The 21157-nt window shown below is 43.4% G+C and overlaps 1 protein-coding gene across 1 annotated transcript in view; it reads left to right on the forward strand.

Moving 5' to 3' along the window:
• The window catches only part of LOC125461085 (dynein axonemal heavy chain 11-like), a 466228-nt gene that overhangs the window by 94413 nt on the left and 350658 nt on the right, over nucleotides 1–21157 (forward strand). The window contains exons 13-14 of the mRNA XM_059654665.1: nucleotides 3558–3662; nucleotides 13976–14371. Coding sequence (XP_059510648.1) covers nucleotides 3558–3662; nucleotides 13976–14371 — 501 coding nt within the window. The remainder of the gene's footprint in view (nucleotides 1–3557; nucleotides 3663–13975; nucleotides 14372–21157) is intronic.

Below are 21157 nucleotides of genomic sequence, written 5' to 3' on the forward strand. Positions count from 1 at the left end.
CCAGCTCATAACCTTAGATTCAGAATGGTATTAATATCTGGGACTTTGCCCTGCCCATTGGACTTCATGCCATTGGGCTGGGGTTCAGGCAATTGGTGCCACGTGATCTGAGAGCTCTGAGCACTGCTGTTACCAAAGCCCCTGCTGGATAGAAAGGCCGTGTGAGACTCAATTGCTTATCTCAGTTGTTTAACTTAATTATATAACTGTATAAGATATAATCATATCGACTAACAATTATTAATTCTTTTGTGTAATAAGTATGTTAACCTAATAAATTAGCTACATGTGGAAGTGCATGTGTCTTATTGTAATCATTCTGTTCAGATGCTAAGGAACCTGTTAGCAGTTTCAGTATAACGAAACATTAGCAACTTTACTTTTTCCTCTCTTCTCCTGCTCAACAGCGTCAGATACATTTCATCCAGCCCTGGAGATTTATCTGTTTTTCAGCCTGCCAGACCATGCCGAACCCCCTCTCTGTATATGCTAATATCTTTAATTTTATCGCAGTCCTTCTCCCTGATTTCTGTACCCACATTGACTCTCTGACTAATGAATACCGATTCAAAGTATTCATTGAGAACCCTGCCTACATCCTCTGGCTCCAAGCACACATTAACTCTGTGGTCTTTAAGGGGCCCTATTCTTTCCCTGGTTATCCTTTTTACTTATAATGTAGTTGCTTTTTTCCTTTATTTTACTTGCAATTATTCTTTTGTCACCTTTTTTGCTCTCCTAATTTCCTTTTTAAGGTCCTTTTGCACATTCTATACTACTTTGGGACTTCTGCTGTTTTGACCTCTCCTTTTCTGCCTCAAGCCTTGTTTTTCTCTTTATCCAGGATTCAATATCCAGGGTTAATTGGATTTTTTGGTCTCATCCATTTATCTTTAATGGAACATATTGGTCTGTACTCTCCCTCTTGCTTTCTTGAGTGCGACCCAGTGCTCTGACATAGGTTTCTCTAAAAGTATCTACTTCCAGTTCGCTGTGGCTGAATCATATCTGCTGTTGTTAAAATTGGCCTTCCCCTAGATTAGATCTTTGATTTCATGCCCATTCTTGCCCCTTTCCATGACAATCTTGAATCTAATAGAGAGTTATGATGACAGTTTGCAAAATGCTCCTCCACTAATACTTTGACCTCTTGCATGGCTTCGTTACCTAAAATTAGGCACAGGACAGCCCTCTCTCTGTTGTAAGACTTTCAAAATATTGACCTAATAAACTCTCCTGAATGAATTTTTTGAATTTTCTCCCTCTAAACCTTTCATACAATGACTAACCCAGTTAATGTTGGAGTAGTTGAAATCCTTCACTATCGCTATCCTATTACTTTTAAACTTCTCTGACATTTGGCTGCACATCTGCTCTTCTATTTCTCTTCGACTGTTACAGAGCCTTTAGCACATTACCAGCAATGTGACCAGAGATAATGGGAACTGCAGATGCTGGAGAATCCAACATAACAAAGTGTGAAGCTGGATGAACACAGCAGGCCAAGCAGCATCTCAGGAGCACAAAAGCTGACGTTTCGGGCCTAGACCCTTCATCAGAGAGGGGGATGTGGAGAGGGTTCTGAAATAAATAGGGAGAGAGGGGGAGGCAGACCGAAGATGGATAGAGGAGAAGATAGATGGAGAGGAGTGTATAGGTGGGGAGGTAGGGAGAGGATAGGTCAGTCCAGGGAGGATGGACAGGTCAAGGAGGTGGGATGAGGTTAGTAGGTAGGAAATGGAGGTGCGGCTTGAGGTGGGAGGAGGGGATAGGTGAGAGGAAGAACAGGTTAGGGAGGCGGGGACAAGCTGGGCTGGTTTTGGGATGCAGTGGGGGAGGGGGAGATTTTGAAGTTTGTGAAGTCCACATTGACACCGTTGGGCTGCAGGGTTCCCAAGCAGAATATGAGTTGCTGTTCCTGCAACCTTTGGGTGGAATCACTGTGGCACTGCAGGAGGCCCATGATGGACATGTCGTCTGAGGAATGGGAGGGGGAGTTAAACCTCCCAGTCGTGAACCATTTTAACTCCCCCTCTCATTTCTTAGACAACATGTCCATCCTGGGCCTCCTGCAGTGCCACAATGATGCCACCCGAGGGTTGCAGGAACAGCAACTCATATTCCACTTGGGAATCCTGCAGCCCAATGGTATCAATGTGGACTTCACAAACTTCAAAATCTCCCCCTCCCCTACTGCATCCCAAAACCAGCCCAGCTTGTTCCCGCCTCCCTAACCTGTTCTTCATCTCACCTATCCCCTCCTCCCACCTCAAGCCGCACCTCCATTTCCTACCTACTAACCTCATCCCGCCTCCTTGACCTGTCCATCCTCTCCGGACTGACCTATCCCTTCCCCACCTCCCCACCTATACACTCCTCTCCAGCTATCTTCTATCCATCTTCGGTTCGCCTCCCCTACTCTCCCTATTTATTTCAGAACCCTCTCCCCATCCCCCTCTCTGATGAAGGGTCTAGGCCTGAAACATCAGCTTTTGTGCTTCTGAGCTGCTGCTTGGCATGCTGTGTTCATCCAGCTTCACACTTTGTTATCTTAACCAGCAATGTGACTGTTGCTTTTTGCTGTTTTAAGTTCTACCTGTATGGCTTTATTTGAGGAGCCTTCTAAGGCGTCATCCCTCCATCCTGATGTAATTGATTCCCTTATCAATATTGCAACATTCCCTTTTTTTTATCTCCTTCATTGTCTTGCCTGAAGACATATGTATCCTGGAATATTGAGCTATCAGTCTGCCCCACTTTGAACCCTGACTCAGTGATTTTCAAACCACTGTACTTCAGTAATGTTAAACGTATTCAGTTTTACTGGTAAGGTGAAAAAAATCCATAAAAGCTTATGAAAAAGAATTGTTGGAAATTTGCTAACATTCAAAGAGAAATGAAAACCAGCACAAGTATAACTACAAAAATATAGTAAATCCTATAGTGTGAGAACTGAAGGTGGTAAGATATATTAAAAAATTACAAAGAATGTTACTATAACAAAATCATCATTTGTAGCGGAACTGTCCTGTTACACATTGTGTTACATTGGCAGGCTGAGTTACAGTCTTGCGATTCTCCCTCTCAATCTCTTGTTGCTTAACCATAGTTGATTCGATTGATTCGTCTGTGTGGTGTGACTAGCAGAAAACAATCGAAGAAACAAATAGTTTTGTTTGGTAGTACAGAGCTTTTGAGTATTGCTGAAGAAAACTACACCATGTTGTAATTTTCTATTTGCACTCATTAGGACAATTTGCAAGGTTATCACTTGAAGGGAAATAAACGTCTTTATTCTATGAGAAGAGAGTGCTGTTTGCTAAACCACTCATCTCCCACAAAATATATGTTGCTTCCCCTAAAAGTTGTCATGATAAGTGTAAAAACTACAATAATTTTTTTTGCCAGTATTCAAATAATCAAATGTTCAAAGATTTTGAAGCAAAGCAACTATTTAGAGATTTTCTACCTGTGGTCTGCAATGCTGGGACAATGACTATTGAAGAAATATTTAACTAGTGCTATTACAATATTTTTGATTGAATGTTATGTTGCAGCTTGTAGCTGTCCTACGAGAGGTGAAATACCTTCGGATATTGAATCAACCTGACATTCCGGAGGCAGCTGCAACCATCTTTGAAAAGAGAGAAACTTTGACTAAGGTTTGTTTTTTTTTAAGAAATATAGTTTAATCATATTTCAAATTCATGACTTATTAATACGTTTTAATTCACTGTGTCCCTTTGATTAAAACAAAGCAGAACATTTAAAGTGTAAAAGAGGGGTACCTCTGCAATCGCCTTCCTGCTGTTTCAGAAAAAAAATTGTCAGTTAAATATGGAGTTGTACATCACTGATATAAGTGTACAAAGGTTCTGAATTGTCACATATTGTACTTCTGTTTAATACTGTTCATTAAGGAAATAATTCCCTTTATGTTGGCTGAAGACATTTTTAGGTTTCTGTGATTACCAGTTATAACCGAGTGAGTGTATTCAGAAAATCATATTTTTGTTGGAGCAAAAATTCAAATTCATAGACATTCAATTTAGGACTGATGGCAGGCAGCTTTTTTTTCCAAAGGAGACTGAGCAAATCAGGCCTCTAGGTCAGGTAGTGAAAGAAAAAAATCTTTGGAATCATTAACAGTTTCTTGTTTTTATGAGAACACTGAATAATTTCTAAAAATTGGGCTTCATGTTGAGCATTTTCAGGTACCATGATGTGGCTAAATCCCTAAAATAGTAGGTTGAAACGTGCAGACTTCATGCACTGACTGCCATATTGAGCAACAGCAAACAAGAAGTAGATTTAGAAATGCATGAAGCAGATTTTCAAGCCTTTTATATATAAAGATAAGGGTGCTGATGGCTGCTTGAGATTGTTACTTCTAGATGGTTTGTCCTGACAGAGCTGGCCCCACAATATACTGCATTGGGAGAAACTGTCCAAAGATCACAGCATCAATCACAATTGCTCCCAATACCATCTTGCCCTCACACCCCTATACTGTGCCCTTTCACTGACTCCAGCTCCTGATCTGACCCCAAGTCAGAAAATTCAGTCTTACTGACCATGTGTGTCCAATCGGACCTGTGACTCAATCTGGTCTTTGGACATACATTTCCGAGAGGTGCTGGGACACTTTCAGTGGTCTGAATTTTCCTCACGAGTCTCCTTGTAGCTGCAGTACCGTATACAAAAGACAAGACACAAGTTTTATTAATCCATACATTTATACACTAAGATTGCCATAGAAAAGAAAGTTGTCTTATAAGTTGTAAAATTTGCAAGTTTTTAATGGTAGAATTCCACACAAAAGCCAATCTTAGTCCAAGGCTCCCTTGTATTGTTTTACTGAAATTAATTTTCACTGTGGTCACCTTTGTGAATGGGGTAGGGAGACTTCCCCTCCTGTTAAAATGGGTAATGTGGCTCCAAAGGGACCTACTACTGCATAGTTGGTGTGTGCACACTCTCCAAGGCTGTGCTACAAACCACTGTTGACACATTCACCAAGGTATATCATAGAATGGGCCTCATGATAAACATTAGGAGAACAAAGGTTCTCTACCAGCTCATTCCTGCTACACATTACCCAACCACTCCCCCTACCCCATCCCCAACTATCAAAATCCATGGCGAGTCCCTGTAACAACGTGGATTGTTTTCCATATCTCAGGAACTTCCTTTAAGTGTGTGCAGACTTTGACAAAGAAATACAGTATTGTTAGCATGCACTACTGCATCCTTTGAATGTTTGAGGGAGAGTGTTTGACAGCTGAGATCTCAAGCCCAGAACCAACTTAATGGTCTGCAGAGCAGACATGATCCCTACCATTCTGTATCCATTTGATAAATGGACCATGTGCAGCAGACACATCCATTCCTTATAGAGTTATCACCTGTGCTGCCTTCACAAAAATCCTGCAAGTGGACTGGCAGAATAAACATCACAATGTGAATATCCACTCCCAGGCCAACTCCCTAAGCAATTACTGTGCTTTGAGTTCTGCAGTGGTAGGGGAGGCAGAGGAAATGTTACAAGGACACCCTGAATGTCTCCCTAAACAAGTGTAGTATCCACACTGACACGTGGGAATTGCTTGCCGTTGAATGCCCAAAACTGAAGAAGCATCTGTGAAGGTGCTTTCCATGTGTAGCATCACCATATGGAGTGCAGGAAGCAAAGCATAAACAGTGTGCAGAATGTAAAGCATCCATCCACCCGCCTCCTCTAGCACCATCTGTGCCACAGTCCAGGATTGGATGAATCAGCCAAGGCAGAACCCCAACACCCAAGTTGAAGGAAGGCATCCTCGAACCTAAGAGACTGCTGAAGAAGCAAAGACCATGGGTGTCTGGCGAACTTATGTTTCAGATGATGAACTCTTTTTTTATGTGGGAATGCATGTTCTCTAATATAATTAGGCTCAGAACAGGACAAGGAAGGAACAGGATGAAGGGAAGGTGCCCAGCAGCAAGCTGCAAGGCACTAGCAGTTACCCCTGGTCACCTTTCCTTCATCAGACTGTAGTAATTGAGGAGGAGCCAGCAGAGGGATAATTGGTGACTGGCAGGTGGTCAATAAGAAGAACGTGAGAACAAGAAGTTACTAAGCTACTGCCTGAAGTCATGGCTAGATGCAGCTCTCATTAGAATTGGATTACAGTGGTGACTGCTTTTCAGGGAAGGAGGAACAAAGATGACACAGAAGAAGGAGTGACAAATTGTTAAGGAGCTGGAGGAGAAGAAGCCTTTGCTGCAAACCTGTAGAGTTAGTGAAGAAACCAGCATGCACTGACCTTAAAGGGAATAGACCATGTGCCCTAACCCTGCAAAGCTGGGAGTGCCAACTGGGAATATCACTTCCAGTGGAGCTCACAAACCTCCTGCATCACAGCCTCTTGTGATGTCACCAGGGTGGTGTAACTCCAGTCAGATGGATCAGTCCTAACAGTGACTGGTATGCAGGAGTTTTCCCAAAGTGTCATGATCAATAGGTCTGGTAAGAATCACAAACTTATAAGTGAGTCTAAAAATATTTTGTGTCCATTACCAAGAGTAACATTCCTCTGCTATTCACAGTGTTCCAGCCCTTGATGTCTTGCTGAGATAAAAGCTGAAAGGCTGAATTCTACATCTTGGCTCCTACAGGTCACTATCATGATCCCATTGACTATCAATTTGATCAAGAGTGCCTTGGCATTCTGCTATGGGGAGACAATTTCACCATCTCTGATGTTGAAACGGTGGGGTGGGGAGCTGCCTTCTCATAGCTGACGTACTGTACAAAAATGTTGTTTCCTAGTTAATCAATGCATATGACCTGACTCAGAACAGTGAATGACTGGCTATCTTTCTACAGCTCCCAATGCTGCTGGTGACATGCAGACTAGTCGCTAAGGGGAGGTGATGGCCTAGTGGTTTTACTGCTGTACTGTTAATCCAAAGATCCAGATGACATTCTGGGGACCCAGGTTTGAATCCCACCATGGCAGATGATGGAATAAGTGCTGCTTAGCCAGTGATGTCCTCATCTGGTGAATGAATTAAAAAAAAGTCACTCAATCTGGTGCCTTCAACTGCATCATGTACTTGCCAATCCAGCAGAACAGTCAGCAAACTGGATCGACACCATGTCTGATATCCTGATGGAGATGATAAAAGAAGCCAACCTGCATGATATTGAAGACTGAGTGGTGCACTTGTTTGAGGCCAGATAGGTCTGACCGTTTCAGGATTAACATCTGTTTGTGTCACATTCATCAATATCAAGCTGGTGTTCTTCACTGACCACCACCTCCTACAGGCTGACTGTTGTCTACAGGTGAAGCATCCTATTGGCAAGGGAACATTGAAGTTGAACGAATGATTGTTAATCCCAGAAAACAATGAATTACTGAAAAGGGACTATAAAGGTTGGAGAATCCTGAAACCTTCCTTTTGAGTCCCTGTCACAGTGCTGAAACACAGTTGAGGCAAATATGAAAATGTTCTCTGTCATCAAAGATATTTAGAAGGTGCAGAAGAAAGAAAAAGGTAAATGCCCTTACTTGAGATAAACGTGTGGATCCTGCTGCTGTTCACATAGCTCAGTATTAAGTAGGAGCTCCAAAAGGTGAAAAGCCTCACTCTTAGTATAAGAGGTTTTCAAGACCATCTCCTGGTTCAGAGCCTGTTCCTTGTAGCAGAACAAGATATGTTTGTTTCTTCTTTCAAAAGGTAAAAAAATTCAACAGCTTTCTGCTCATCATCCTGAAGAAAAAACGTGCCGTGGCAGCATCATTCAGTCTGATAAAAGAAGGATCAGCAAATCATTTAATGCTGGATTGCATGATATGAAGTCCATTGTGTCAACACTGCTTCCCAGTCTTTACTGGTCTTAGATGATCTTAGAATTCTGTACTCCATGTTAAACCGTGCAATAGACCATCAGTTCCTTGTTTTCTTCCTCTCCCCTTTCACGTGTAGATAAGATTTTGATGCCTTAAATTCAATAAAAACTTGGAATAAAAAATGCTAGCCAAATTACACTTGTTGTAAAACTCACAACTGGTTCACTAATGTTTTTTAGGGAAGGGAATTCACCATTTTTATCAGGTCTTGTCTACATGTGATTCCAAGTCCATAGCAATGTCGTTGAATCTTAATTACCCTCTGTGAAATTGAGGATGGGTAATAAATGCTTGCTGGCTGCAGATGACCAAATCCCATGAATAAATAAAACATATGCAGAAAATACCTTTTGCAACAAGTCCACTAAGCAGTCATTCACATGAAATATCTTTGAGGCCCTGCAGGAAAAAGAGATGGTGGACCTTGTCAGATGGTTCCCAGAAAATTTGTCAAAATGGTTTGTTATATTTCCTTATTGTTCAAAACTGCCAAACCAGCAGGAAGACTTAACTTAATGAAATGTGAGGCTGGATGAACACAGCAAGCCCAGCAGCATCTCAGGAGCACAAAAGCTGACGTTTCAGGCCTAGACCCTTCATCAGAGAGGGGGATGGGGTGAGGGTTCTGGAATAAATAGGGAGAGAGGGGGAGGCGGACCGAAGATGGAGAGAAAAGAAGATAGGTGGAGAGGAGAGTATAGGTGGGGAGGTAGGGAGGAGATAGGTCAGCCCAGGGAAGACGGACAGGTCAAGGAGGTGGGATGAGGTTAGTAGGTAGGAGATGGAGGTGCGGCTTGGGGTGGGAGGAAGGGATGGGTGAGAGGAAGAACAGGTTAGGGAGGCAGAGACAGGTTGGACTGGTTTTGGGATGCAGTGGGTGGAGGGGAAGAGCTGGGCTGGTTGTGTGGTGCAGTGGGGGGAGGGGACGAACTGGGCTGGTTTTGGGATGCGGTGGGGGAAGGGGAGATTTTGAAGCTGGTGAAGTCCACATTGATACCATTGGGCTGCAGGGTTCCCAAGCGGGATATGAGTTGCTGTTCCTGCAACCTTCGGGTGGCATCATTGTGGCACTGCAGGAGGCCCATGATGGACATGTCATCTAAAGAATGGGAGGGGGAGTGGAAATGGTTTGCGACTGGAAGGTGCAGTTGTTTATTGCGAACCGAGCGGAGGTGTTCTGCAAAGCGGTCCCCAAGCCTCCGCTTGGTTTCCCCAATGTAGAGGAAGCCACACCGGGTACAGTGGATGCAGTATACCACATTGGCAGATGTGCAGGTGAACCTCTGCTTCATATGGAAAGACATCTTGGGGCCTGGGATAGGGGTGAGGGAGGAGGTGTGGGGGCAAGTGTAGCATTTCCTGCGGTTGCAGGGGAAGGTGCCGGGTGTGGTGGGGTTGGAGGGCAGTGTGGAGCGAACAAGGGAGTCACGGAGAGAGTGGCCTCTCCGGAAAGCAGACAGGGGTGGGGACGGAAGAATGTCTTGGGTGGTGGGATCGGATTGTAGATGGCGGAAGTGTCGGAGGATGATGCGTTGTATCTGGAGGTTGGTGGGGTGGTGTGTAAGAACGAGGGGGATCCTCTTTGGGCGGTTGTGGCGGGGGCGGGGTGTGAGGGATGTGTTGCGTGAAATGCGGGAGACGCGGTCAAGGGCGTTCTCGACCACTGTGGGGGGAAAGTTGCGGTCCTTGAAGAACTTGGACATCTGGGATGTGCGGGAGTGGAATGCCTCATCGTGGGAGCAGATGCGGCGGAGGCGGAGGAATTGGGAATAGGGGATGGAATTTTTGCAGGAGTGTGGGTGGGAGGAGGTGTATTCTAGGTAGCTGTGGGAGTCGGTGGGCTTGAAATGGACATCAGCCCACCGACTCCCACAGTTACCTATAATGCACCTCCTCCCACCCACACTCCTGCAAAAATTCCATCCCCTATTCCCAATTCCTCCGCCTCCGCCGCATCTGCTCCCACGATGAGGCATTCCACTCCCACACATCCCAGATGTCCAAGTTCTTCAAGGACCGCAACTTTCGCCCCACAGTGGTCGAGAACGCCCTTGACCGCGTCTCCCGCATTTCACGCAACACATCCCTCACACCCCGCCCCCGCCACAACCGCCCAAAGAGGATCCCCCTCGTTCTCACACACCACCCCACCAACCTCCGGATACAATGCATCATCCTCCGACACTTCCGCCATCTACAATCCGACTCCACCACCCAAGACATTTTTCCGTCCCCACCCCTGTCTGCTTTCCGGAGAGACCACTCTCTCCGTGACTCCCTTGTTCGCTCCACACTGCCCTCCAACCCCACCACACCCGGCACCTTCCCCTGCAACTGCAGGAAATGCTACACTTGCCCCCACACCTCCTCCCTCACCCCTATCCCAGGCCCCAAGATGACTTTCCACATTAAGCAGAGGTTCACCTGCACATCTGCCAATGTGGTATACTGCATCCACTGTACCCGGTGTGGCTTCCTCTACATTGGGGAAACCAAGCGGAGGCTTGGGGACCGCTTTGTACAACACCTCCGCTCGGTTCGCGATAAACAACTGCACCTCCCAGTCGCAAACCATTTCCACTCCCCCTCCCATTCTTTAGATGACATGTCCATCATGGGCCTCCTGCAGTGCCACAATGATGCCACCCGAAGGTTGCAGGAACAGCAACTCATATTCCGCTTGGGAACCCTGCAGCCCAATGGCATCAATGTGGACTTCACCAGCTTCAAAATCTCCCCTTCCCCCACCGCATCCCAAAACCAGCCCAGTTCGTCCCCTCCCCCCAGTGCACCACACAACCAGCCCAGCTCTTCCCCTCCACCCAGTGCATCCCAAAATCAGTCCAACCTGTCTCTGCCTCCCTAACCTGTTCTTCCTCTCACCCATCCCTTCCTCCAACCCCAAGCCACACCTCCATCTCCTACCTACTAACCTCATCCCACCTCCTTGACCTGTCCGTCTTCCCTGGACTGACCTATCCCCTCCCTACCTCCCCACCTATACTCTCCTCTCCACCTATCTTCTTTTCTCTCCATCTTCGGTCCGCCTCCCCCTCTCTCTCTATTTATTCTAGAACCCTCACCCCATCCCCCTCTCTGATGAAGTGTCTAGGCCTGAAACGTCAGCTTTTGTGCTCCTGAGATGCTGCTGGGCCTGCTGTGTTCATCCAGCCTCACATTTCATTATCTTGGATTCTCCACCATCTGCAGTTCTCATTATCACGGAAGACTTAACTTGCTGAGAATAAGAAAGGCCCTTCGTCTCTGATCATTGCTGCACTCTTGGAGTCTCAAACTCTCTAAACACTATTCATGAGGCTGCAGAAAGATTCAGTGATATTTTTTGGTTTTTGAGGTTCATGTAAAGTTTCATGGTGCAGAATTCTGCTTTTTGGCTGTTTCCAGGGATGTACTCCAAGATAAATGTCAGTTGCTGCTACAGGGTAGTCAGCATGTTGAAAGACATTCTTTAGCATGCCTGAAACTTGTCGGTCTTCCAAAGCTATTTATTATCCATGATCAAGTATTATTTAGGGTCCACTTGCCATAGTGTAAAACCCTGTATCTTCATCAAGGAGTGTAAATTTGTTCATGGCACATTGAATTGCCATTGCATTGAAGCACCTGAAAATTCAGAATATTGAATGGAAAAATCTTGAACTCAGCTGTGTTCTTAGCAACGTCAGTTTGAACTTATGGAATGTAATTTCACAAATTGCAGTGAGAAAAGCATATTTTGGAAAAGAAAATTAAGATGAGATTACTGTTTTAAAGTGAAACTGACTACAGCCTGAGCTGTACAGATTCTACCTTGCTCTATGATCAGAGGAAGTGAAAACCAAAGTTGTCAGAAAGCTGTTTTTGTGAATACTGGAACACTTGGATTGACAGAAATAACTTGACTACTGCTGCCCTAGGGCCCCACCTATCAATTATTACTGCTTGGCATTCTGGCAGTTGGTAAAAGTTTGACAAACTACAGCCTAGTAAATATAAGTGAAGCCATGATCTCAAAGTAATGGAGAACTCTTTGACTAAAATTTGGTTCAGTTTTTAAAATTTTTTTTTGTACATAACATTGCTGAACTAGAATGAGAATGGTGTCATGAATATGTTGTTCATGCTCCCTATAAGTACCAGGCACAGCACCCATTAAGCAGAGGTTCTGACGCAGGCTTCCCATTTCACTGGTCTGTCGAGTCATGTTTACACACAGTTACCTTTCTCTTTACCTCAACTGGTCACCTAAGTAATGTCCTCCCACATCAGTCTTGGCAAACGCAGTTAGTGGGTTATATGATCTCAGACTTTTTGCCTTTTTGACCTCCTGTTTTCCCTTTAATTGCCTTTTTCTCTAAATTTCACCATGTAATTTTTCCTTTTGTCCTACAAGTATTACCCTTAGGCCCATTTCAAATGTTCACTTCGAGCTGTAAATAAATATGCAAAGAAACTGGAGAATTCCAGGCTATTTGCAGTTGATTTGAGGCAGGTGTTAAATCGTTTTTAACCAAACTATTCTATTTCATAGCTGAAGACAGAAATAAATCCATTTTGATGGATTCAGTATTATTTGTATAGATTCGGGTAGTGAAAAAAAAGACTGATTGTGAGAAATGGTTTTTAACAGTTGTGACAGTTGCTCATAACTTATGCTATTTTTGACGTTTTAAAAAAAAATTAAGTGGATTCCATGCTCCTCCAGTGCTTTGTTTGTTGTTGAAAATAAAGTCAGGAGGTATGGGATACAGGGTGATTTGGCTGTCTGGATTCAGAATTGGTGAGCTGCCAGGAGGCAGAGAGTGGTTGTAGATGGTAAGTATTCTGCCTGGAGGTCAGTGCTGAGTGGTGTCCCGCAGGGCTCTGTCCGTGGGCCTCTGCTCTTTGTAGTTCTTATAAATGACTTGGATGAGGAGGTTGAGGGGTGAATTAGTATGTTTGCTGATGACACAACGGTTGGAGGTGCTGTTGATAGTATTGAGGGCTATTGCAGGCTTCAGCGAGACATTGACAGTATGCAGAGCTGGGCTGGGAAATGGCAGATGGAGTTCAACCTGGATAAATGCGAAGTGATGCATTTTGGAAGGTCAAACTTAAATGCTGAATATAGGATTAAAGGCAGGATTCTCGGCAGTGTGGAGGAACAGCAGGATCTTGGTGTTCAAGTGCATAGCTCCCTCCAAGTTGCCACCCAAGTGGATAAGGTTGTTAAGAAAGCATATGGTGTTTTGGCTTTCATTAACGGGGGAATCGAGTTTAAGAGCCGCGAAGTTATGCTGCAGCTCTGCAAAACCCTGATGAGACCACACTTGGAATATTGTGTCCAGTTCTGGTCGCCCTATTATAGGAAAGATGTGGAGGCTTTGGAGAGGGTGCAAAGGACGTTTACCAGGATGCTGCCTGGACTGGAGGGCTTGTCTTACGAGGAGAGGTTGACTGAGCTCGGACTTTTCTGTCTGGAGAGAAGGAGGAAGAGAGGTGACCTGATCGAGGTGTACAAGGTAATGAGAGGCATGGATAGAGTCGATAGCCAGAGACCTTTCCCCAGGGCAGGATTGACTGCCACGAGGGATCATAGTTTTAAGGTGTTAGGAGAAAGGTATAGAGGAGACATCAGAGGGAGGTTCTTCACCCAGGGAGTTGTGAGCACATGGAATAGTTTGCCAGTGGTACCCGTGGAAACAGAGTCATTAGTGACATTTAAGCGACTGCTGGACATACACATGGACAGCAGTGAATTGAGGGGAATGTAGGTTAGGTTATTTTAGTTTTGGATTAGGATTATTCCACGGCACAACATTGTGAGCCGAAGGGCCTATACTGTGCTGTACTGTTCTGTGTTATATGTTCTATGAATGTAGATTTTCTTTATTCTGCTCCACCCCAGGATTAGAAAAATAATTTTCATGAAGGTGATCCTTTGGTGAGTTATTTAATGAAATGATGTGTCGGATTAAATATGATTTTTATCATTGGTTCATTCATTCATATGATGAATACTGATCATGCATCTATGGAAATAATAGTATTCATAAAGGATTCTGCTAATTCTTATTTGTTTGTTGTAAATTATTTAGTACGTCGGAACCTTGGAATTAATGGCAAAGTGGTACAATCACCTAAAACAAACTGTCCTGGAAGTTGAGTTTCCACTAATCTATAATGAGCTGGAAGCTATTGATGATGAGCTGAAGGCTGCAGAGGTGACGATTACCTGGCAGAGTGAAAACTGCTGGAACTACATTGTCCGCGTGACGGACATGGTGCATGATCTGGCAAGCAGGGTTCAGAAGACCAAAGAAAATGTGGAAACACTCCATATGCTTATGAATGCTTGGAGTGAGAGTGCTATGTTTACAAGAAAGGATAACAGAAGAGATAATCTGTTGAACCTGGAAGACCGAGAAGACAGAGTAGCCAAGTGGTACAAAATGATAAAGCAGGATGGTGTTACGATTCACAGTTTGGTTGCGGTATGCTTGAGAAAAATAGCAAAACATATTCCAATATTATCATAGCCGGAAAACTGTTTTATTCTAAGTTTTAATACAGCTGAATATTATATTGAATGTGCTATCACTAATTCTGCCAGTATAATTTATAATGAAGTGTAGAGCTGAATGAACACAGTAAGCCAAGCAGCATCAGAAGAGCAGGAAAGCTGATGTTTCAGGTCTGGACCATCCAGACCCAAAACATCAGCTTTCCTATTCCTCTGACGCTGCTTGGCTGGCTGTGTTCATCCAGCTCTATGTCTTGTTATCTCAGATTCTCCAGCATCGACAGTTCCCACTATCTCTGAATATAATTTACAATGTGTTTTTTCAGCTCTATTAATGAAATCTTACAAAAGGAGTGCACTTTTTGTTTACAAATCTGACTACCATATTTAGTTTAGTGATAAAGTTCTCAACCGCTATTGAATGCCTTCTAGAAATCCAAAAACACTACGTTATAATACATTATATCAGAAGGATATAATGGTGGAATACTGCCTACTTGCCTGGCTGAGTGCAGCTCCAACAACACTTGAGAAACTTGACACCATTCAGGACAAAGCAGTCCACTTGATCAATTCTGGCTTCTTCCCAATGACAGATATTAGGCCATCTAGTCTATCATTTCCTGCTTTCTGTCTCCCTCTCTTCATGAGCAAGGGTGTCACATGAGAATATTCCAGTTCACTGGAACCCGCCTGGAATCCTCTGTGTCTGGATTATCTCAACTGATGCCTCCACTATCTCTGCATCCACTTCATTTAGAACCTTTGGATGCAGGCCATCAGGTCCCGGTGCCTTTCTGTCTTTAGTTCATTAGTTTGTCAAATGCTTTATCCCTCATGTTAAAGACTGAAGCAAGACCTTTCCTCATGTTAACACCTTATTTATCAGTTACCTTTGAGATTGTTATAGTGTACTGCACCATGAAGATTAATGCAAAATATTATCTCCAATACCATACTTCCTATTATTAATTCCCCAGTTGATTCCTCCAAGCATCCCACTCTCCCTCTAGCTACTTTCTTTTTGTATAACCAGTGAAGCTGTTCCTGTTTGTTTTTGTTTCTTGCTAATTTACTTTCATAATTAATTTCTCCCTTTTTATTAGTTATTTAGATCATCCACTGCTGGTTCCGAAACATTTTCAGTCCTCTGCCTTGCCACATGTCTTCATTGCTTTGTTTACCTTAGTTTTTGATTGTAGACCATCCTTGACTATTTTTGATAACCAGAGTTAGTTCATCCTTCTCGTTGAGCCTATCTTTTTGACTAAAATAAATATTTGGTAGTCATTGTAAAATATCTGCTACTTCTCATCCAACAACTTTTTCACAAGTCTATTATCCTAGCCTCCTTTCAATAATTCTTTCCTCATACCTCAATAATTGCCCTTACTTCAGGATACTGGTTTGAGACCAAATTGCTATCTCTCAAACCGAATTTGAAATTCTGCTATGTGGTGCTCACCACCCTCTAGAGGATCCTTAACTATAAGGCCTCGCATTAATCCTACTTCATTGCACGTTATTCAATTTAAAAATGGCCTTTTTCCGAGTTGGTTCTACCACATAATGTTTTCAGAAGCAATCCCTGATGCAAGCTATAAATCATCATCTCTGTCACCTTTGTCCATCTGATTTGTTCAATTATTGTGCACTTTAAAAGCACCCATGATAATTGTACTGCTGTTCTTAGCCGTTACTGATATTTCTCAATCTATACTTTGTCTGATGGAGAGGCAATTCTTCAGGGGCTTATAAATGACTTCCACCTATGACTTCTTTCCCTACTTTCACTCAGATTGATTCCATGTCACAATCTATTGCATCTATATGATTACTTGCCACCACATTGATATCTTTTTTTTTAATAGTACAAACCTACCTCCGCTTCCTTTTTGCTATTCTTCTGGAATGTTGAATGCCCTTGAAAATTCAATTCCCAGTCAAGGTCACCTTGCAACCACATCTTTGTAGTAGCTCTCAAATCATATTCATTTTTTTTTGTGAGAGCAACTCATCTAAAAAAATGCTACATGCATTCAGATAGAGTCTTAAGCTTTTACTGTTTACCATTGTTGCTAATTTCTGCAGTAGGTTTTTGCATGTATTTTCTACCATTTCTTGTCACATAGGTTATTGCTTGCCTTTTCACTAAAGAAACCTTGCCACATCTAGAATATTGTTTGCAATTTTGATGTCCATAATTAAGGAAAGACATATATTTGTATTGGAGGCAGTGCAGCAAAGGTTCACCTGGATTAGTCCCTGGAATGAGGGGCTTGCCCTATGCTAAGAGGCTGAGTAAATTAGCTCTGGAGAATATTCTCCTGTGTTTAGAGGAATGAGAGGTGATCTAATTGAAACATTTAGGATGATGAAGGCACTTAATAGGATAGATACTGAGAGGCTGTTTCCCCTGTCAGGGACTTTTGAACAAGGGGGTGTAATTTTGGTATAAAGGCTGATCATTTACGATTGAGATGGGAGAATTGTTATAGGGGATTAGAATCTTTGCCATTCTCTACTACTTAGGGTTGTGGATGCTGCATCATTAAGACTGACGTATTTTTTCAGTTGTGGGGTATGGGCATTGTTGGTTGGCCAGTATTTATTGCCTGTCCCCTAGTTGCCCTTGAGAAGGTAATGGTGGGCTATTTTCTTGAATCATTGTAGGTAGACTGATAATGCCCTTAGGGAGGGAATTCTAGGATTTTGGCCCAATGAAAGTGAAGGAGCGGCAATATATTTCCATTTCAGTATGGTAAGTGACTTAGAGGGGAACTTGGAAGTGATGGTGTACCCATATATCTACTGCCAATGTCTTTCTAGATGGAAGGAGTTGTAAAGTGCTAACTAAGGATCTTTGGTGAGTTTCTGCAGTACATCTTGTAGAAAGTACACACTGCAGCTACTTTGTGTTGGTGGTGGAGGAAATGGATGTTTGTAGATATGACGCCAGTCAAGTGGGCTGTTTTGTCTAAGCTTTTGAGTATTGTTGGAGCTGTGACCATCCAAGCCAGTGGGGAGTATTCCATCACACTCTTGACTTATTCCTGATGGATGGTGGACAGGTTTTGGCGACTCAGGAGGTGAGATACTCACAGCAGTTTTCCTAGCCTCTGACCTGCTCTTGTAGCCACTATGTTTATGTGGTCAGCCCAGTTGAGTTTGTGGTCAATCCCCAGGATATTAATAGTAAGGGATGCAGTGATGGTAACACCATTGCATGCCAAGGGATGGTGGTTAGATTGTCTCTTATTGGTGATTGGTCATTGTGCAGCACAAATGTTCCTTCTGACTTGTCAATCCTAGCCTGTATATTGTCCAGATGTTATTGAACATGGACTGTTTCAGTATCTGAGGTGTCACAATCATCGGCAAACTTCCCCACTTCTGACTTTATGGTAGAGGGAAGATCATTGATGAAGCAGCTAAAGATGGTTGGATCCTAAGGAACTCCTGCAGAGATGTCAGTCATCTGAGCTCTAGGACTCCAAGTGCCATGACCAGCTTCCTGTGTACCATGTGTGACCACCAGGACAGTTTGCTCCCTGGTTCCTACTGATTCTGGTTTCATGGGTGCTTCTTAATGCCACATCAGTTGAATGTGGCCTTGATGTCAAGAGCTTTCATTCTCACCTCTGAAATTCAGCACGCTTTCCCAACTTTGCCCATGTCCTATGAAGTCAGACGCTGAGTGGCCTGGGCGGAACCCACAGTGGTTGTCACTGAGCAGGTTATTGCTGAGCAGGTGCTGTTTGAAATGGTTGATGACATCTTCCATCACTTTGCTGATGATTGAGAGTAAACTGATGTTACCATAATTAGCCAGGTTGGATTTCTCCTGCTTTTTAAGCACAGAACATACTTGGGCAAATTTCCACATTGCTGGGTAGATGCCAGTGCCATAACTGTACTGGAACAGCTTGGCTAGGGGAGCAGCAAGTTATGGAGTAAACGTCTTCAGTACTATTGCTAGAATGTTGTCAGGACCTGTGGCTTTTGCAGTGTCCACTGTCTCCCACTGTTTCTTGATATCACATGGAATGAATCTAATTGGCTGAAGACTTGTATCTATAAGACTGGGGACCATGGAAGATGATGAGATAATTATCCACTTGGCATCTTTGGCTGAAGATTGGTGCGAATGTTTCAGCATTATCTTAAGCACTGATGTGTTGTGATCTTTCATCATTGAGGATCAGAATATTTATGGAGCATCTTCCTCCAATGAGTTGTTTAACTGTCCACCACCATTCGCAACTGGATGTGGTAGGATTGCAGAGCCTTGATCTGAACTATTGGATGTGGGATTGTTTAGCTCATGTCATTTGCTGCTTATGCTGTTTGGTAGTTTCACCAGTTTGACCCCTCATCTGTAGGTATGATTGGTGCTACTCCTGGCATGCCCTCCTGCACTGTGCATTGAGCCAGGGTTGATCCCCTGGCTTGGTGGTAGTTGTTGAGTGGGAGATAAGCCGGGTTGTGAGGTTACAGATTGTGCTGGTGTACAATTCAGCTGCTGTTGATAGCCCACAGCACCTCATGGATGCCCCATCTTGAGATGCTAGGTCTGTTCAAAGTCTATCCCATTTAGCACAGTGATAATGCCACACCACACAGTGGAGGATATTCTAAGCATGAAGGTGGTACTTCGCCTCCACACGGACTGTGCGGTGGCCAGTCTTACTGATACTGTCTCGGACACATGTATCTGTGGCCAGCCAAGGTAAGGCTGTCTTTCCCTCTTGTTGCTTCCTACATCACCTGCTGCAGACCCAGTCTAGCAGCTATAACCTTAAGGACCTGACTAGCCTGGCCTGCTGCTGCTGAACCAGTCTTGGTGTAGACAAATTTTTGGTCTTGGTGAATCAAATAATATAGGGAGCCATGAGGAAAGTGGTGTTAAGGCCCATGAATATATTGTGGAGCAGGGTAGGATTGATGAATTATATAGTTTACTCTCTTTCCTATTGCTCTTGACCACATGTTCACACCCTTTACTTATGCCTTGTGGATGGTGGACATCGTTTAGTGAATCAGGAGGCAGGTTAACATGCTGCAGAATTTCTTTACTTCTGACTTCATTATAGAGGGTACATCATTGATGAAGCAGCTGCGGATGTTTGGCCAAGGCTGTTATCCTGAGGAACTCCTGTGTCACTATCCTGAGGCTGAAATGAGTAGCCCCTAACATTCACTGTAATCTCGCTTTGCGTTAGTTGTGACTCCAACTAATGGAATTTTCTGCCCCAGTTCTCACTGACTTCAGCGTTACAACGATTACATAATCGTGTTGCGTCTCAACTACTTTCTAACGTCAAGGCCATTCACCCTCACTTTCCCTCTTGAATTCAGTTCTTTTTCTCATTTTTCATCCAAAGCTTTAAAGAGGTTAAATGCTGAGTGGGTTTGGTGGCACCCAAATGAGCACCGCTGAGGTGTTACTGTTGAGTGAGTGCCTCCTGATTGTACTATTGTTAACCCCTGTACCACTTTGCTGATGATCAAGAGTAGGCAGATGGGGTGATCCTTGGATGTGTTAGTTTTGACATATTTTATATGGGATGGATCCAGGCAGTGTTCCACATTGCTGGATAGTTGTAAATTTTACTGGAACAATTGGTTAGGGGCACAGAAAAATCTGAAACACAAGTCTGTCAGGGCAAAGCCTTTGCAGTATCTAGTGCTTTCAGCCATTTCGGGCTGTCACATTGAGTGCATTAACATGGCTGAAGAATGGCGTCTGTGATGCCGGGGACTTTAGGAGGAGATGAGTCATTTTACTTGGCAGCTCTGGTTGAAGCACTTGCCAATGTTTCAGCCTTGTCTTTTGCACTAATGTGCTGGACTCCACCCTCATTGAGAATGTGATATTTGGGGATCCAGCCCCTCCAGTGAGTTAAAATGAATGCTAGAGAAACTCAGCAAGTCTGGCAGTGACGGTGGAGAGAGAAACAGAGTTAATGTTTTGGGTCTGGTATGACTCTTCTTTCGAACTCCCATGTGAGTTGTTTAATTGGCCACCATCATTCACACTGAATGTGACAGGACTACAGAGCTTAGATCTGATCTAAAAAAAACCCAAAAGAACTGCAGAAATAAAAACAGAAATTGTTGAAAAGTCTCAGCAGGTCTGGCAATACATGTGGCAAGAAATCAGAGTTAACATTTCGAGTCCAATGACCCTTCTTCAGAACTGCTCTGATCTGTTGGGTGTGGTGATCACAATGATGAAGGATTGTTGCACCCATTACTAGCTAAATCTTCCCAGATTCAGAAGAAGTATGTTTTCACCCTAAATTATGAAGATATACATTCTATTCTGAAGAAATCAATATGTGAAGTAAATGCTAAATATATATGATGCTGTGTATGAAACAAACCTTAGTGTGTCTGTGTGGAGCTTAATTCTTCCCTAAATTATTTTAATATGAATCTTCAAGAATCCAGATTGAGTACTAAGCAATTGGGCAGTGCCATCAAGTCCTTGCTTGCAATGATTTTGATTCAACAATGTTCTGTAATTTGGTTTGAAGTAATTGGGAGACTCTATGTTTATAACAACTGCATGCAAAACTGTGAAATAAACATTTAATTAAAAGTTAATTCAGTTACAAAATTCCACTTCTTGAGTAAAACTTTGACGAATGAGGAGAGAAATTGAGATTTCAAGGCCTGAGCCCATGTAATTTTCTGTCACTTTATTTTAATGGAGGAAAGTCATTGGCAATGGCAGACAGTTTTCAAAACTCAC

This window comes from Stegostoma tigrinum, chromosome 2 (genome assembly GCF_030684315.1).
Source record: "Stegostoma tigrinum isolate sSteTig4 chromosome 2, sSteTig4.hap1, whole genome shotgun sequence".
In the NCBI taxonomy this organism is placed as follows: Eukaryota; Metazoa; Chordata; class Chondrichthyes; order Orectolobiformes; family Stegostomatidae; genus Stegostoma; species Stegostoma tigrinum.